The sequence below is a fragment of the Sorghum bicolor genome, chromosome 1, assembly GCF_000003195.3.
Source record: "Sorghum bicolor cultivar BTx623 chromosome 1, Sorghum_bicolor_NCBIv3, whole genome shotgun sequence".
NCBI classification, from domain to species: Eukaryota; Viridiplantae; Streptophyta; class Magnoliopsida; order Poales; family Poaceae; genus Sorghum; species Sorghum bicolor.
The window spans coordinates 22,282,559-22,301,491 of NC_012870.2; the positions used below are offsets into that span (position 1 = coordinate 22,282,559).

The 18,933-nt window shown below is 42.3% G+C and overlaps 2 protein-coding genes across 2 annotated transcripts; one reads left to right on the forward strand and one right to left on the reverse strand.

Annotated features, from left to right (window-relative positions):
• On the forward strand, positions 566-5,098 carry LOC8070529 (ras-related protein RABC2a). Its single transcript, XM_002464487.2, has 6 exons — positions 566-1,003; positions 2,251-2,319; positions 3,109-3,174; positions 3,932-4,053; positions 4,256-4,384; positions 4,715-5,098. Exons 1-6 carry the CDS (start codon positions 850-852, stop codon positions 4,826-4,828), a joined length of 654 nt encoding a protein of 217 aa, XP_002464532.1. The 5' UTR covers positions 566-849; the 3' UTR covers positions 4,829-5,098.
• Positions 7,132-15,921, reverse strand: LOC8070530 (protein fluG). The gene is made up of 18 exons (XM_021450921.1): positions 15,573-15,921; positions 14,226-14,477; positions 13,598-13,665; positions 13,388-13,503; positions 13,199-13,304; positions 12,946-13,102; positions 12,768-12,863; positions 12,084-12,132; positions 11,505-11,770; positions 10,987-11,159; positions 9,880-10,000; positions 9,720-9,772; positions 9,509-9,638; positions 9,211-9,356; positions 8,316-8,504; positions 7,832-8,064; positions 7,545-7,687; positions 7,132-7,415 (listed from the first exon to the last, which is right to left on the reverse strand). Exons 1-18 carry the CDS (start codon positions 15,738-15,740, stop codon positions 7,353-7,355), a joined length of 2,529 nt encoding a protein of 842 aa, XP_021306596.1. The 5' UTR covers positions 15,741-15,921; the 3' UTR covers positions 7,132-7,352.

Below are 18,933 nucleotides of genomic sequence, written 5' to 3' on the forward strand. Positions count from 1 at the left end.
TAACCGGCGCATGCTACGCCCCTCCTCCTCGGATCCTTCTGCAACTGCAAACGTTCCCCCGGGCCGTCCATCGGAAACCGGAGTAGTGGCTGGAGACCTGGAGTAGCGCAGCGATCCATCGCGGCACGTACGTACTATCCGCTGGCCGCTCCACCCCCGCGTGCCCGACGCGATCGTGTGACCGCGCAAGCGCAGCCGAGAGCCCGGGACGGCCGAAATGCGAAACACATGTCGTCGACCCCCGGTCCACCCCAGAAAAACAGCCAAAACCGCGACACCCGCGAGGGAAACTGACCGCCGGGCGTCTGCCGGCCGCTCCGAGGCCTTCATCCCTCGTGACGTGCCCAGTCCCCAGACGAAACAAGCCTGGCAGCCAGCCAGCCACCTTTGCCGTTGCCGGCCCGGGCGGGCGGCCGGGCCTCGGCCTCGGCCTCGTGTGCGCGCGGCGCGGACCGCCTGGGCCCCCCCGCGCCCTTGCCAACTCGGCGGCTCATCCTGCCCTGCCCCAACCCGAGCGCGCCGCCTGCTGCCATGCCATAAGTAGCTGGACCAACCAGCCGTCACCCACGTCTCCCTCCACCCTCACGGAGACGGAGCCCCCCCCGATCTCGCTCGCTCGCTCGGTCAAAGCCAACACGACAACACACCAGTCTGGGTAGCGGTCTCCCTGGACGGGCCCCCTCCCTCCTCCCTCCTCGGCGCCGCTGCCGGCCAGCGCCTGCTGCGCCCCGCGCCCTCTATACCTCCGCCCGCCTCCCTCGTGTCGTGCCGCTCTGCTGCCCAGCATTCCGCGCCCGCCTCGCCGCCCCGCCACCGAATCGGGCGGGCGGAATCTGAGGGGAAGTTGGGATGGGGTCGCCGGGTGCGGGGAGCAGCGGCGGCGGCGGCCACGAGTGCTCCTTCAAGATCCTCCTCATCGGGGACTCGGGCGTCGGCAAGAGCAGCCTCCTCGTCAGCTTCGTCGCCGCCTCCAACCTCGACGCCGACATCGCCCCCACCATCGGTACGCCCGCCGCACGCCATCCATCGCCAGTTTCGCCACGCCTCTGCTCCCCTTCGCTGCGCTGCGCTCCACCTCCACTTCCTCCCTCGCCGTACCTCCACGCCGGGCCCGCGTCGATAATTCCGATCGCACCTCTAGCGCTAGCCGCACGCGACTGCGCTGCCCCCGTGTCAGAACTCAGAACAGGGCAAGACCTAGAGCCTCGGCGTACGTACGCTCCTAGCAGAGCAGTGGTACATCACCACCACTAGGATTCCAAGCGGACGAAGCCGTCTGTGGAGGCAGAAAATCAAGGCGGCGTCCGTGCGTGAGCCCCTCACACCAGGAAGATGGCGGGCGCCCTCAAACCTTGCTCTGCTGTGGGCTGTGGCATCGCCATCACCCGCACGGGAGAAATTTGGAAGCGCGCCTCAATTATTGCCTCTTCCTTTTTTTTCCCACTCCGAGTCTACTATCTATAGCTCTATTAATTACTCCGTGGTGGCGATCCACCATTTGTGTCAATTCTAGTGTCAGCGTCGGATCGGCCGGGAGTGTGAAGTAGGTGGTGTGGATTAAGGGCACGAGCGAGACGGCCAAATTTAGTGAGCAAAACTTCCACCATTTTTAATGTTGGAGCTGGCTTCTGCTCTTGCTTGTACTGGGAGTTACTGCGATGCAATGCTTGCACCTTTCTTCCTGTCAGTTGGGGGAGTTGGAAAATTTTGCCCATGCTGTCACTGCTGTACCGTGCACTAGACCTTGTCCACAGGTGGTTAAGTTAGCTTGGATAACTAGTATACTGATTATGCTGGTTAGATTGGCTCCCTGATCCCACTTTCCCTTCCCTCGTGCTAGGCTGTACCACTAAACTTTTAAAGGGCAATGGTGCTTTCTTTGCAAATAAAAATAAAAAATAGATATACTCCTCATGCAAGAAGGCCTAAAATAAGTGACTGTCCTGCATAGACTTGAAGGTATAATACGCTGAAAATAGATATACTTCTCGTGCAAGAATACCTGATCGCGCACAAATCTTCAAATAAAAATTGTTATTCTTAGGTAACCTGCTGTTTCAGAAAACTTCAACTAGAGTATTGTAGTTTATATATGCTATCCACTGAGGATGGTTCTAACATGCCAGTTATATTTTCCTCTGCGATTCCAGTTTGGTAATATCATTTTTCTGTATTTCATGCTTCTGGTGCATGACACTTTTATCTAATTATTAAATGGCATGCTGTCTGAATTGTGTTACTTGTTGCCAGGTGTGGATTTTAAAATCAAGTTCCTTACAGTTGGTGGAAAGAAACTAAAGTTGACAATATGGGATACTGGTAAGTACTTGGATTATGCAAAAAATATCATTTAATGTGTGCTATTATATCTCTGATTGTTGATGGGAATACACATTGCTAGCAAGGCTGTTTTGTATGTAGTTTGGTATCGGCATCAGAACTTGTTGGACATTCCAACGTTTGCTGCTAAATACTTCTGTTTCTACTCATTTTAGAATTCCACCCTTCTCTGCTCTCATTACTGTTAGTGGTTTGAGAATCAAAGGTTTGCTTTTCAGCTAATATAGTTGGTTTCTTCTTCCATGCCTGTCCTTACATCATGGCTATTGGGGTTTCTTATTCACAGATTTTAGCTCCACCTTTCTGCTTTGTGCCTAAAATATTTGGCTACTTTCGCCATGTTAGGCCTCACATCCCTAAAATCATTGCGACCCTAGGTTCCATTAATATCAAAAGTTTTGTTGTTTAGCCCCACTAACTCCTTTACCCAAAGGTATCTCAGTGCTTCACCATGTTACCTCTGTCTACTACTGCTAGAACTTGAAGGTTTCTAAGTTACCTATTAACAGCATAAATTATTTACATTGTTTTTTGATATTTTCAATATTTCAAAAAAAAAACTTGGATGCCTTCGTGTGCTTTTCGTTTATGTTTCTTTGCGGGTTGGCTCTCTCAAGAGCTTGTGGTTGTACTGTAGCCTGTTGAGGCGTGTGTGCCATTGAGGCAAAACCTTCTGCTCTTTTTTTTCCCTTACTTCGATTCAATGCAAGGCAGAGCTCCTGCCACTTTCTTTCAAATAAATAAATAAATACTTACAATGCTTTGCAGCTGGCCAGGAGAGGTTTAGGACAATTACTAGTTCTTACTACAGAGGTGCTCAGGGAATTATTCTAGGTAAGACAATATTTTTACTACAAGTTGACTGCTTAAATTAAATATATTGTAACGTCACATAGTGTCATTTTTGTCACCTTTATGTCGGATTATTGAAATATGCCATAGAATGGTATAAGTTTGATCTATTTAGTCACTAAATGCGAGCTCTCCATAAGCTTGGGTATCTGATGTTGCGATATCTTGATCTATTTTTTATGTTGAGGGTTTTACATGTAGTGTCAATGTGTCTCTTACAGTCTCGTCATGTCAATGATATATCTTGATTTGCGGGTGAACAGTGCTTATAAATTACTGTGTATGAACTCATTATATTTGTGAATACAGGGATTCACGGCAGTAAAAATCACCTCCATGTTTTGTATATTCATGTACAAACTTTCCAGAGAAGCATATTGTATTTGTTATTTGGAAACCATATCCATATCTTTGTCATTTTTCATCATTTTATGAATTGGATCTCTGACTTAACTTTTTGTGGATGATAATTTCAAATGGTTGCATCCCATGGACAATTTAGTTGCTGCATTTATGGAATCTGAATACCACCTATGATTAATTTTAGTGGTGAATAGTCTAGAGATTTTTTTGGATGTTTGGTCCATATTCTTATTTTTCATGCTTTAGTTATTGCATTTTATCTGAATCCTTCTGCATCTAATGGAAGTTTTGCCTATGGAATTTCTATCCGGTCCTTAATCTTGTTCTTTTGTACTCGGATTATTTAAGGTCTAATGACTTTGTATTTCACTCCTAGTATATGATGTCACAAAGAGAGAAAGTTTCTCAAATTTGTCTGATGTTTGGACTAAGGAAATAGAAGCAAACTCAACAAACAAAGACTGCATAAAAATGCTTGTTGGAAACAAAGTTGACAAGGTACCATCTCTGCCAGAAACTTTATTGTTATTTCTTTTCTTGTTGCTACGCAAGTGGCATCTATACGTTCTTTACTCTTTTAATCCTTTTTAACCCCTAACATTCTGAAGTTCTAAAAAGTAAAACTGATGGGCTCTTTAGGGGAGAATAACTACAGTTCCTACTACTTCCTATTTCTGAGTTTGATGGCCTCATCTTGCAGGATGATGAAAGGATGGTCACAAAAGAAGAAGGTCTTGCTTTTGCTGAAGAATCTGGATGTCTGTTTCTCGAGAGCAGTGCAAAAACACGAGAAAATGTTGAGCAATGTTTTGAAGAACTTGCATTGAAGGTATGCTTGGAGAAAGATATTAGGCACAATTTATGTTATCCACTTAAAACCGTCCTTTCATTACTCTACAGATAATGGCCACATATAATTCTTCATGCTTGCTGATGCTTTGCACAATTGCAAGTTTGATGAGGTGTATTGAAGAAAGTGCAAAAATTCCCATAAGAAGCATGTGGAAAATATTTCTGCATGTTAGTGCTACAAGAAACGTGTCTGTTTCTGTTCCTAAATGGCATATAAGTTCGTTAAATGATTATTACACGGAAGTAGATGTTTTTGTTCTTTGCTGCCAGAAACGTGGCTGTTGATGTTCCTGCTGTTATCATGCAGATTCTTGAGGTCCCTAGTCTCCTGGAGGAAGGGTCGTCTTCGGTTGTCAAGAGGAACATCCTGAAACAGAAGCAGGAGAGTCATGCAAAGAACAGTAGTGGATGCTGTCAATAGATTGTGCTGATCCACACGACACGATTGGCTGTCTTCGTGTGAGCTGCCCTGATGTTCTGCTGTACATGAGTTGTATCTACATGGTCTTGTGAGTAAAAAGGGGGTTAAAGAATCAGCTTTGTTTGGGGGTGGGGGAGTGAGCATAATTGATTTGTACAAAGGACATGGCAGTTTGGTGTCATTGATTTTTTTTTTCTCATCTCCAGTTTAGTGTAGCAATTTTGTTGTCGCCCTAGCAATGGAAATATGGAATCATCTCCTCTCTCTTCACAGTATTGTACTAGCTGCCCTGCTGGGGCAATTAGCGTTAGGATAGTAGTAGCGCCGACGGTCGGTAGCCGCACATGAGGAAGGAGGCGGTTTTGGTTTGGTCGTGTTTGGGGAATAGGTGGGACTGGCGATATCAGTTTCTACTGTGTTTGGTTTGGATAGCTTGTTATAAAAAAAAGAAAAAAGTTTACATAACTCCTAAAAACTATCTAGGGTGGACTACTTTACTTTTTCTATAAAATTGGATATTTTACCTGAACTCTTTAAAACCAGTTAAATAACCCTTTTGAGCGGGTTTAGAGAGTGATTTTGTCCTTTTCTTTTTTATTTATTTCTGTTGAATCTTTAAAAAATCATAACAAATCATAAAAAAATCGTAAAATGAAAAATCTAATCTCGTTGGATTCTTCATGAGTAGATCTACATAGTGAATATATAATACGGTATGCTTTAGTATAGAGTTTTTGCTATAACTTCATATCTATATTTTTCTGTAATTCACATATGCAGTTTCTATGGTTCAACTATGGTGAAATTTTTGTGGTGAGTTAATACCCATTGGATCATGTATAACTTAGTTATAGATTTATTTAACTTTATTCTTGTTAAATCTATGCTTTATCTATAACTAAGTTATATTTGATCCAATGAATATAAATTTTTTACCATAGTTTAAGCATACAATAAAGAGTCCACCATAATAGACCATAGAAACCGTATATATAAATTATTCTAATTAATTACAGAAAACATAGATTTAAAGTTACAGCAAAAACTTTACATTAAAGTATACTATATTATATATTTACTGTGTAGATCTACTCATCTGGAGTCCAACAAAATTGGACTTTTCATTTTATAATTTTTCTGTGATTTGTTATGATTTTTCAAAGATTCAGTGAAAATAAATAAAAAAGAAAAAGACAAAACCACTCAAGAGGATTAACTTGACCGGTTTTCAAAAGTCCAGGAAGTAGATTATCCGGTTTTATAGTTCGTGGGTAAAGTAGACTACACTAGATATTTGAGGGGGGTTATGTAGACTTTTTCGTATAAGAGAATGGGATACAATCATTCTCTGTGAGGAATATTTCTCTTAGACGCTAAAAAATTAGTTTAACTTGAACTAGACCTGGAATTACATCCTTTTTGGGATGGAGGGTGTAACAACGAAAATTCTTTTTCACCTGCATCGTAATGTGGTAAAAATCAAATGCCGAATAGAACTTGGGCTGTCAAGTCCCAACCATAGATTAGGCCCTTTTCTCAAAAGCATAGGTTAGGCCCATTGCTATGGGTTAAGAGAAAATTAGGATTGAAATTGAAAAACCATAGCTTAGTTCATTAGATCCTTCACTTAGGTTCAAAACATTAGCTAAAAAAATGTGCTCATTTTTTGTATTTATTTTATAATTTAACAATACTATTTTTGCAGTAGCAGATGACACACTCATCAACATCAAGATGCCTATGATTTGCCAGTCTCCAGATATGATAGTTTAATCTTTTTAGATATGCTCTGAGGTAAGACTATGGCCTTGTTTAGTTATGAAAATATTTTGGATTTCGGTACCGTAGCATTTTTATTTTTATTTGACAAATATTATTTAATCATGGACTAATTAAGCTCAAAATATTTATCTCGTGATCTACAGACAAACTGTACAATTAGTTTTTATTTTTGTCTATATTTAGTTCTTCATGCATGTGCTATATGTTTTAATGTGATGATGAAGAATCTTAAAAAAAAATTGGTTTTTGGGGTGAACTAAACAAGGCCTATTTTGTAGTTGGACCATATAGCTGTCGACAACAAGATACATATGATTTGACAATCTCGAGGTCTGTCGCTTACGTTCATGTGGATCTGTTCTGATTCGTAAAAGAAAGATGCAAAGATTATAGGCAATGGTAAGCCAACCAGTGAGGCAATAGGGTGACAACTGGAAGGGCATCGCGTGAAGGGCGGCAACACATTTGGCCGGAGAGCCTAGTGCCGATGGTTGATGGCTCTGTCGCTAGAGGAAGAAAAATAGCAAGAGTTTACATGTGCTTATCATTTCACATTTTAAAGAACCTTTATACTGTATTTGATAAGAGAAACACTGGGTATCAAGTTCAGTCACAGGATATGAGAATCCGAAGTTAACCGTTGGAACAAAATTTATTCGTCCACATAGTCTCTCGGTTGGTCATACAGTGAAACCCCTTGCCATGTCCAAGAAAACGTAGCCTCTCATTCTGTTCTTTGGCCCTAGTAACGGTAGATGAGATCGTTAAATGCACCTGGATTCTTCGCGAAGTGATCGATCTCAGCCTGCGGCAGAAAAAAATGCCGGAATGGTGATGGAGTCTAAAATATTTTCGTACAAAATACTATTTTAAATTAAGACAATAAAAAGATATGAAAGCATGCTAAAAGAAAAGAAAATTAAAGAATGCTGACCTTCCGTATAGCTATAGCAGCTGTGACAAGTTTATCACCAATTAATTCATGGAAAACCTTATCTGCAGAAAGCGATTCTACAGATTCCTGCAGGTTCTGCGGTAGCCTTTTCAGTTTGGAAGCGTGGTCAGAAGGGTTTGATTCTACAAACAACACGAATCACATAAGGTATTTGCATACTGAGGTAATGATGTTTTCTAGACATATAGTACTTCATTCAGTACCCAAGGCATAAATTTTGGAAACAATGGCCAAAAGGAAAAAGCCAGGCATAAAGGAATTCATACCAATCGGTTCAGGCAACTTAAGGTCTCTTCTTAGCCCATCGATGCCAGCAGCAACAATAGCAGCAAGACCCAAGTGCGGATTTGCGCAACCATCGAAGGATTTGATCTCGAAGTTGCTGACTAAATCAAGAGGCACTCCAGGTGGGCATGCGGTTCTTAATGGAGCCTCCCTGTTCTCTTTCCCCCAGCATTGATAAGCTCCACTCCAAGTATCTGGCTGAATCCGGTCATAGCTATACACCAAAAAAAAAAGATGAACCTGATCATTAAATAGGGAGCACATAACATACTGTTGAAATGGTTTCATCAGTATCCTGGCACTTGTCAGAGAAGTAGCAAATTATGCTCTCTGGATTATAGGGGTATATGAATTGATATCTTGTAAATATCATGCAGCTTATGTGAGAAACAAACAATGTATTGAGTTATCAAGATTTCAATTAAATTAAAGGGCATTCTTAGAAGCGTTAATAGAAGACATTACCTGTTTGGATGAGGAGCAGTAAATGCCAATATTGATGGAAGATGATGATACACTCCAGCAAGGAACTGTGCTCCAGTTTTTGACATTCCATGAAAATTATCTTTACTTGACCCCATAAAAACATTCTGATCATTCTCCCACAAGCTCAGATGCACGTGAGAACCAGATCCAAGATCATTCAAATCAGGCCTGGAAAGTGTCCAGGAAGAAGAAAGAGTCAGATACCAGATAAATAGGTTTTTTTTTTGTTTTTTTGAGAAACAATAGGGACTATTTGGTAGGCTGCACGAGGGTGGCCCGTGAGGATGGAATGGACCCGTGTTTGTTTGGAAGGATGAGCTGTGGGCCATAGCTTAAAAGCAACAGCCAAGCGCCCCTTTTTGACCCAACTGTTCTGAGCACGGGTAGAGCCTAGAAGAAAAGAACCTCATTTCCGTTTCCCCAGGTGCAGGCTTTGGGCTGCTTTAAGCGGCGTGCCAGGCTTTCCAGCCTACCAAATACAAGAAGCTGCAGCCCGTCAGCCAGGCCGCTCGTGCAGGCAAACAAATAGGCCCATAAAGTTTGAAATGATTAGAGATCCAGACATCCAGTATGGACCATATTTCAGCTCACTTCAGCACCACAAAAAAAGAGTTTCAACTCACTTTTGCCTGGCCAAATCTGTTCACAAACATTTTGCTAAGCACAAAATGAGGTAAACAGACAAATCCATTCTTTGAAGCTAGTACTTAAATTGTTTTTGTTTAATTTAATAAATTGTTAGCTTAATTTCACTTTACTGTTTTTCACCTATGGTCACAAGATATTAAAGAAAAACAAAGTTAGTCTCCATTATCGAACCATAATGTGGTGAAACTTAAATGAGCAGACCTATCTATGTTGATCCATAACTTACTTTGGAAGAAATGTTGCTAGCAGTCCATGCTTTCGAGCAATCGATTTAATAGTCTCACGGGCGTATATGAGTTTGTCAGCCGCGAGAGTGCACAAGATATACTTCAAGGCTATCTCAAACTGCCCTTTTCCAGCTTCAGCATGCAACTGCCATTTTTTAGAAAGAGGGGGGTTGGGGATAGAGGTACACAGAAAAGAAAAATCAATCAACAAATCATTGCAAATGAACTAATCAGTTTGACATCAAATGTTGTACTTTGACATGAAATTTTTGCACATGACAAGTGTGAAGCACTTACCTGCTCAACAACAATGCCTGAAGCTTTGAGGGACGAATATACTTCTTGCAATATGGATGATGCGCCATCAAATGCTGAAGTTGAGCAGTAATTGGTATTATCATATGGAACCCACTGCTCAACTCCATCACTGCAGAGATTTTCTTTCAGATCCATAAAGAATAAAAAGGTTTTAAAATTTTCAATAGGAAACATAGCCTGGAAAAGCTACCTTACTAATTTTCTGCGAAGAAAAAATTCATTCTCAAAACCTGCCTTCATTGTCTGAAAGGATAAATAACTAAGCATGAATACTAAAACAAATGCAATTTAGAATCCATGAGGCCAAATGGCTTCGAAAATTTAGAGAGGAGAAAGTGTGGTATTCTTACCACATTAAACTCATCTAGCAGAACTTTTGTGACTTTCCTCAAGGCATTTCTAGGACAATATTCCCAGCCTTCTCCAGGCCTTATTTGCATGTCAGCCATCACCATTTCCTCGCGTCTTGACCTTGTAACAAGAGTAATATACCATTAACATAATTAGAAGTGAGGCTTCTAGAAACATAAAATTTATTCTAGCATAACAGAGACAATTTTAATAGGTAATATTAATATTATTAAAAGAATAAAACATGATGTCTTAATGCATTTGACGAATTAATATGAACTAAACAAGAAAACAGAATCACTAGATGGGCACTTTTGAGTCCTGCCCTGGCCCTGGTAGTTGTGTCACTTGCTTTTGTCATAGGCTAAAAGTTTGTGCTTTCCCTAAGTAAGGTGGGTGTGTTTGTGTTATGGGGTTTCTTATCTCTGTGTACTCATCTTTCTTCTTAATGAAATGAAACGCAGCTCCCCTGGGTGTTCGAGAAAAAAAAACAAGAAAACAGAACACTCTTAACCATAATGTAGCAATTGATTTTTAGAGTTATAAGATAATTTAGTTTTTTATTTTACAAGAATATATTAGGTGATTACTAGTAAAGGAATGAGAATGGCATGCTATTTCAATATCCCCTATTCTATCACTCTCTTCGTTCCAAGTTTTAAGTCGTTTACGTATCTAGACATAGCATATATCTAGGTGCATAATAAAAATTATGTACCTTGAAAAAACAAACAGACTTCCAATTTGGAATTGAGGGAGTAGTAGTTACCCATATAATTAGCATAGGAACTTTGAATGCATAGATATGAGAGAGGAATAGATGAATAGCAATAGAATGTAAATCAGCATATCATTGATGTGGAAACAGGAGTAAGCAGAAACAAGAAATAACAAGAACGAAAACAAGTGTCATAATGGGTGTGTCAACTAAAAAGTGAACTTAAGAAGGAACTGGACTGAGTTCAATTGGTGTGCACTCCCACCAACCAGGTTAAAGTCCTCTTCAACACGAATTTGGGTGGTTCTTTCTTCATATTTATATTTACAATGCCACATGGATCAAGTTATTTTAAAAGGTGAAGAATGTTCAAAACAATCAGAAATACCATGGGATCCTAACAAGTGTTGGCATATCTGGTACAAGTCTGATCTCGCCTACACCAGTAAGGTTAGACCCATCTGCTGGGCCATCACAAAATGAAGTCATTCCCATCGCTGCAAAAGTCAGACCAACACCCTTATTCCTTGTAATCTCATAAAATCGTCTAGCTGGCACAACCTGGAAGTACAATTCTTTGATAAGAATAGAATATGATGTACTATTTTTCTCAAGACTCAGAAAGAACACTTGCAACTATAAGAACATACTTAACGTGCTATGTTGGTTGCCTTTTTTTGTTGGCCAAAAACAAAAAATAAAAGAAAAACAAGTTATCAGTAGGTATAATACGCTGGGCAAAGTTCATTATACAAACTTAGATAACAGTGCAAGAGAAAAATCAACTGATAACATTATTTTCCATGGTAAAACTAACAGAGAACTTTATTGATCCATGGATCATGATTAGTGATCAATACTTTGCATCATATTAATTGCAGTATGTGGTCAGAAAAAGGTACTTACGCGGCATCTATATTGACCAGAAGCATCGCTCCAGATTATTCGAACAAAGAGCACATCTTCTTCAACAGAAGACAATGACACACTGTCACCAACTATGGTGGTTTCATGATTTATTGATCCGTTGTCAACATTTAACTTGTACAAATGCAATGCATTTCTTCTAAAGATGTCCTCAACAGCTTCGATGGCTTCCTGAATGCTAAGGTCTCCATCTTCACATGCAGCAGATAGGACACGATAAACAACATCCCGTGCCCTTTTTGCACCTGTGAATCAGCACAATGTACGAATCAAGAAATGAAATGTTAAACCAGCATATATTAAATACATGTTCAATATGTAGATACAGCCTTCATAGTTCACAATACAACCCGTAACAACATATCTGTATCAAAATCCCATGAACCAAAAAAATTCCTTTTCTAATCTCTTTGTTCATGGTAAAACAAAAGGTATTTTTGCTTATCCTAATGTAAGCTACCATTCGCGCACCTTACTTTCTGGTAAGATATTTAACATTTTTACTGATATGCAATGCTCCTTGATCATTTTATGAACTATATAAGATGATGAATGTACCTAGATAATATGTCTCTGGAAAAGCATATCCATCTGTACTGAACATGACCTGAAAACTTTTGCAAATTAGAAATACCAAGCAAAGTGTACCTTGACATGTTGAAATACATAGGTTGCTCATATCTAAGTGGCAACAAGACAGTCACATTCATCAGGATATTTATATAATCAATCAAAATGGAGTAATGTTACTAAGGTGACATGATACTGAATATTAAAGAAAAGTACTAACATCAGTAAATTGAATGTATTGTAGCACAAAGTAGGAACAAGATACTTTGTAATGCCTAAGATGGAAGGTCTGACTAGGCATCACTGAATTTCTATGGACAAACTTTTAATGCAGCACAACGGGGCTCAAACCACATGGGTGGCGTCACAACTGATGCCCCCACCCATCACGCTAGCAGTGTGTATGCCCACTATATTTAACTGCAGCATTGTCTGTTACCAGAACTTGAATTCTGGAACATTTCCTGTTACTGCAGCATTTTCTGTGTTTATTAAGCTTAGCTCTGCTAGTGTAGTGAGAGTACAGAGTAAAATATGAACAATGTGATCCATAGTGAAGACAGGATAAAACTAAATTCCGTTTTTAAGCAACACAGGATCATAAGGTAGACTGAATTAATTTCAGAACTTGAACTTTTCTAGAAACTGTTAGTCACAAGATGGACGCTTTACCTTCTTTATGGGAGCAAGCTCCAGAAGCTCTTTCAGGGACGATGTCATTCCGTGAACACTAAGTTTTGGAATTGCCAAGCCAAAATCAAGGTAGACCTGATTGTTGTTTTTTAAGGATGGATAAAACTTAAAAGCCATGAAACCAAAATATATGCAATAGGAGAAAATCAGGATCTACCTGGGAGTAAACAGATGCAAGATAGGATGCTTCCTTAGAAAATGGATAAGAAGCATGTAAAAGAACAATTTGGCACTTAGCAAATCTTTCGTCTTCAAGAACAGCACGCAAATGTAGTGGGTTGCACTTTCGCAAGTCCAGGTCCTTATCTCCAAAACTGAAAAAAAAGTATAGGAGTATATGTACATGTATGAGATATTGGAACAACCAAAACACAACATTGCTTTCATACTAGGAGCCAAAATGTCATCACCCTGTGTGAATTTGCACTGGCAGGTTAAGTGAAACAGCAATTCCAAGACTGCAGGTAAATAGATAGTCAATCAGGTTCTTGTTTGTAATCCGAAATGGCCTAGGACCTGAAAAACATGGAGGAACAAATTGCAAATTTTGTTGAGATTGTTTTAGGCATTCTATCTCCATGACAAAAAAAAGTGTCTACCTGTTAGCTCCTTACGAAGACCATCCTCTGCATCGGTCTTGCTAACATTGGGATTGATCTCTAAGCCGCTTCTATATGCAGCTATGCTTTTTAATGCAACTATTTGGTTAGAAACTGTGAGCAATAAGTTAAGGATATTCCTAAATCAAAAGGAGCTAAAGAAAAATAATCCAATTGGTTTGCAAAGGTATTGGAAAATCTGGAGGATATGAATTCAGCTTAGCTATGTAGCTTTCAGTGAATGAGTCCAGTGTCCAGCTTGATCCACTAAATGACTCCTGAAAATGGTAATCGTGCAAGTTGACTAAACATTACTTTTTAAAAGGTAGTTAAAACGGATTATTATTGACTGCACATAGCTAATCTGATATTTCAGTAAAGAAATGCAATATAGGTTACTGGTTCCGTAATGAATGGTCATGTTATTTTGTTAAAGTAAATTCTTTCCAAGAAATCTTTGCACTTAGGGGGTGTTTAGTTCCCCTTTTTTCCCAAAAAATTTTGGGTTTTGGTCTATCATTTTGCAAAATGGAACTAAACACCATGCAAAATTTTTGGCAAAAAGGTAATTATTCTCCATTTTGGATTTTGGCCTCAAGAGGCCAAAAAAACCCAAAAAGAGCCTCAAAGAGGCTCTCATGAGGGCAATAAATTCTGCATTTTGGATGGAATTAAACATGACCCTGAAAATTTTGGCATTTTGCATTTCATCACTCCAAAGTAGTTGGCATTTTGCATTTTGGATTCTGGGGAACTAAACACCCCCTTAGTAACAAAAAAAAAGTGGATAGAAAAAAAGTAATACCTAGAGAGAGAAAAACAAGAGAAATACACTCACATCATTGATGATTATTTCTGCTAGCCTTTCTATTCTCAGAACTCTGCCAACTACAGGAGCAAATGCCTTGTGAGACTCCGAGTCTAGCATTTTGTCGAATGCTATGCCATCATCTATAAGGATGGCAGATATGTTGGCAGCTTGGAAGCATTTGGAGGCAACCGATCTCAATCCTTCAGCACTTCTGAACTTCTCCACCTTCTCAAGTACGGGCTCGCAGTTGTACAATGCAGCAATGTCCCTCAGGCTTCTCTGCATTTGAGCATTTCATGAGGTTCCAAGGATGTAATGAGTTATATGAGAGTGCAGAGTGCACCCAGCACCCTTACGTTGGCTAGGTGCCTTATAAAAAACATTCTACTACATAAACGGGCACATGCCTTGCGTCAGATTTCCCCACGCACTATTAAAAGAAAAATCTAACAAAAACATGTTGCAAGTGCTACAGTAATCGGCTAATCGCATGGCAAGGACAACGGTACTGACATGGGTAAAGCTAGTAGGAGGCCTACTGACTCTGTAATTACTGACATGGATAAGGTGCTGGAAAAATTGCCCCACAACCCATGAGGCCATGGACACTTGGCTGGGCATTCCAGACCAGCTCCTGCGCATATATGCAAAACTCGGTTCCAGTTTCGGAACAAGCAGCCCCACCACTCTCAAGGACCCAGGCATTCATGACTCATCAGGAGGCAAGAAGACGATCAAAGGCGGAGTACTATACAGCCACCACGTTCTACTGCACGATGGCAAGGCAGCCCATAATTTAGCTGCTGCCATCTGCATGCCGCACTGCAGAAAACGACGAGCTTAGCATATTCTGCTAAAACAAGCTGGCCAACTGCAGTAAATTTGCATCCCTGCCTATCAGTTATATGTGCCCACCCTGCACAGCTGCACTACTACCCTTCTAAAACGAACTAGTTAAGCTGTAGGAGCAAATCTGCTAATGCAGTCAAATCAGGACTAGGAGTACTTGCCACCTTCTAAAACAATTTATTGAGTCGATCCACAGTGCTAGTGAATTCAGGAAGTTGAATCAGGCGTGTAGCAGCGTTTGCACATCAGGGACCGCCAATAAATGAAACTAGTAAAAAAAAATGCCAACGAAAACCTCAATCGACACGATCTAGCATTGCAACCCAGGCTGCAGAGGCTCCCATCAATAATGTCGCGATTTCGAATGTACTGCTACCAGAGTAGCAGCAGTGCCCGGAGTAAAAGTAGCAAAGCTCCAAGAGCACAGCTGCACTGCACAGGACAGGAGCGGGGAGAGAGGAAGCGGGCCCCGTGGCGGAGCGGGGAGTCGTGGGAAGTGGCGGGCGGCGGCGCTTTAGCCTTTACCTTGAAGGAGAGGGAGTGGGGCGCGAGCGCGAGCGCATCCCCCTCGGCCTCGGAGAAGCAGCGGAGAAAGGGGAACGCCGAGCCGTGCTCCACCAGGTTGTGCGCGTGCGCGTCCACCGCCGCCACCTCCTCCGTCGCGCGCCGCAGCGCCTCGTACCTCGCCTCCATCTCCCTCCGCGGTCTCCGCCGGCCGCCGCTCGCGCTCGCTGCCTCGAGGGAGGCGGAGGGAGTCACAGAGTCGAGGTCACGTTTGACCGAAGCGGCGGTACCGGTGGCTCTGTCTGCGGGGGTGGACAGCCGGATTGGCGGAGGCGAACGACGCACGGCGGCAGGCAGCACGGAGTGCCGAGTTTTTATATACCAAGCCAAGGACTGCCACGGACCGCGCGCGCACGCGGCACGCCCCACCCACCCACCGCTCCCGTTCCCGTTGCTGCTCCTGCTCGGCCGAAGAGTTGCAGGAGGTCTCGGGGTGGACGCGGTGGTGAAGCTGTGTCTGACATGCGGGCCCCAGCCGTCAGGAGTAAGGAATTGCAGAGTCGAGTGTTTGCCTGTTTACATCAGCGGGAAATTGTTAGCTGTGCTGACTGGCCAGCTATCTAGCACACAGTATCTTTCTAGTATTAACAAGGCTCTGTTTGATTCCTCTAATAGTAACTTTTTGTTAGCTGGTAATCCATTTTAAGCTATTAATTGGATTATTAGATGGGGGTGTTTAATCCCCTAGAGGTAATTTAATTTCAGTGCTAAATAGTCTTCGTTGCTTGGATTAAAAAAAGGGCCAGCTCAGAAGTAAAGCATTTCTATACATTGATGATGATGATCTCATTAGTGATGCCAGCTTCGGCTGGCTGCTAAAGCCACAATCAACTTTAGAGTGGATATAATTTATCTAGGACGTTTTTGGGCCTTTTTAGTATAGCTCACAACACTCTATGAGCTATTTTAAGCCTTTTTTTGTCAAACACTCTTTTTCAAAACAACTTCATAAGTGAAGTTATTTTTTTCGGAAACGATGTGGAGCGGGCGTCCGGCGCTCCCGCAACCGTCCGGACGCGCCGTATGTGGGCTTTGAGGCCGTTTCGGGCCGGTTTCGGAGCGCGGGCGGCCCACTTCATTCGCGTCTTCATTCCTGGACGGTTTCCCCACTCCCATTCATCTGACACGCCCCATTCCGACAACCGCGGTCGCGAGCGCATCCACCGCATCGCGCGCGGCGCCTCCACCGCGCCTGCCTCTGCCGCGCCTCCCGTGTGCAGCGCGTCGCCGGCCGTGGGCGCGCGGCTGGCCTCGAGTGCGCGGCCAGCCTCGAGCGCGCGGCTAGCCTCCACCTCGGCGCGACCGCGCCGCGCAGCGCCTCCACCGCGCCATCCGCCCACCGTGCCGATACACCGCGACGCTCGTCTCCACCGCGCCGGCCGTGTTCACCGCGGCGCTCGTCTCCACCGCGCCTCCAACCCGCCACCGTGAGGAATCGCTTTCGCGCGGCCCGCTCTTCACAAGGATTGCGACGGTTACTCGTCTCCCCCAACCCTAGCAGCGCAGGTAACACTCAGTGCTCCTTCTAATCACTTGCTGAAGCTAGATGTAGGCGAAAGTGTGCCATGGCTCCCCTTGCTGCGGGAGAAATTGGGGAGAAATTAGAGCTACTACTCACGCTTGACTGCATGTATGCATGTCTCACATTGTTGCAATTCTTCCTGAGTTAGCTATATTCACTCCTAGGTATGCATGTCATGTACAAATTATTACCCGAATTATTATAGATTTTTTGTTTTTTGTTTTTGTTGAGAACTTCACATATTTGATTGACTTTTGTATTAGTTATGAGATATTTTTCATGTAGTTAAATTGTGCTGACATTACATAGCGCTTGAATTAGTTGTTGTTCATGATTATGATGAAATTGGCCCCCTCTTCATCCTAATCCTACCTCCGCCACTGCTTATAATCCATACCTGTTATGTATTTCTCCTTGTCATCGGCTTCTCATCGGTAACTGTTGTTTGTTTTTTTTAGGGATGCATACCAGATCAGGCCTAAATGCTTCACCCGGCAGAGTTGATTCGCCTAGCAGCAGCGATGATGAGGCAGATGCTGGGCGGGATGCTGGGCGGGGACGTGGTCGCCACCGTCAGGCAGTGAGGAAGATTTCCAACACCAGAGCCCGAGCGGCTGTTGCAGTGAGCAGGGCTCGAACGACTGTTGTAGTGGGCAGAGGCAAGGGCAACATCGCCAAGAAGGCAGGTCAAGCATCTTCGAGCAATCCACGATCGAACCTCTCTGTGAAAAAATCTCCAATGAAGATTGTCAACAAGCAGCAAGGTATGATTATTGTGTAATGTTTGGATTTGTGATCATTCGCCCATGCTCTTTATAATTTCTGGATCTGTCACAATAATCAACTTTTGAACATGTTTCATTAACCAGTATTTCTTTGTTTCACCATGACATTACCAGTGTTTCATACCTTTTTGTACATATATATTTTGCAACAATCAACAACATGGCATCTATATATTGACATGTTTCATTTTTTTTACAATTTACAATGTGATTTGTACAGAGCATGTATGTTGTCCACCTGTGTGTTTGATACATGTATCACCTTGTGTGTGTTTTTTAAAGTGTTACAAACTATATACCCCAATTTTTGGATTTAGTTTTAATATGTTATTTTCTCTATCTTTTTTACACAGCAATTAATGTTCCCAAAACCAAAAGCATTGGCGATGCCTTCAAAACCAGATTTTCGTTGCACAGGATCCGTGACTGCAAGTTCAATCAGGAACAAATAGGTTGGATAAATGAGGCTGGTTTAGGTGCTTTACTTAGCATGTCTGACTTTTCCATGCCTGTGAATCTTGTTGCATGGATCATGAAGCACATTGACCCTGATTTGAGAGAGTTTAGGCGCAAAGATAAAGTTATCGTATTTGACAAGCAGCTTATTTGCAACATTCTTGGTGTGCCAAGTGGAGATGAGCCTGTTAAGCTTACTTGCCATGCGGATGAATATGAAGCATTCCTGAAGATTCGTGAGCCTTTTATGGATGGAGTGCGAGGAAAATTGTCCCAATGCATTGATGTGTTGAAAACAGCTAATGACAAGACCACTTTTCTGAGGGCATTCATGTTGCTTGCCTTGGGGTCTGTACTCTGCCCAGGCACAGACAATGCCATCACCCCACGGTACTTGCACAACTTAAAGGATGTCTCTCTAATCAGATCATTTGATTGGGCTGGGCACATTATTGATAATTTGATGAATGAAGTCCGAAAGTACCAAACCATTTCAAAACAAGATGAAGGTGCTACTGAATGTCCTTACCTTGGCTCTTGCCTTGTGGTTTTTGCGGTA

Excerpts from the sequence above, each read along its gene's own strand:
- LOC8070529 (XM_002464487.2), top strand. The coding sequence starts at position 850 with ATGGGGTCGCCGGGTGCGGGGAGCAGCGGCGGCGGCGGCCACGAGTGC. Across the intron at positions 1,004-2,250 it reads CGACATCGCCCCCACCATCG|GTGTGGATTTTAAAATCAAG; the intron begins GTACGCCCGCCG and ends ACTTGTTGCCAG. Across the intron at positions 2,320-3,108 it reads GTTGACAATATGGGATACTG|CTGGCCAGGAGAGGTTTAGG; the intron begins GTAAGTACTTGG and ends AATGCTTTGCAG.
- LOC8070530 (XM_021450921.1), bottom strand. The coding sequence starts at position 15,740 with ATGGAGGCGAGGTACGAGGCGCTGCGGCGCGCGACGGAGGAGGTGGCG. Across the intron at positions 8,065-8,315 it reads ACTGCTCCTCATCCAAACAG|CTATGACCGGATTCAGCCAG; the intron begins GTAATGTCTTCT and ends TTTGGTGTATAG. Across the intron at positions 7,688-7,831 it reads TAAGTTGCCTGAACCGATTG|AATCAAACCCTTCTGACCAC; the intron begins GTATGAATTCCT and ends TGTTGTTTGTAG.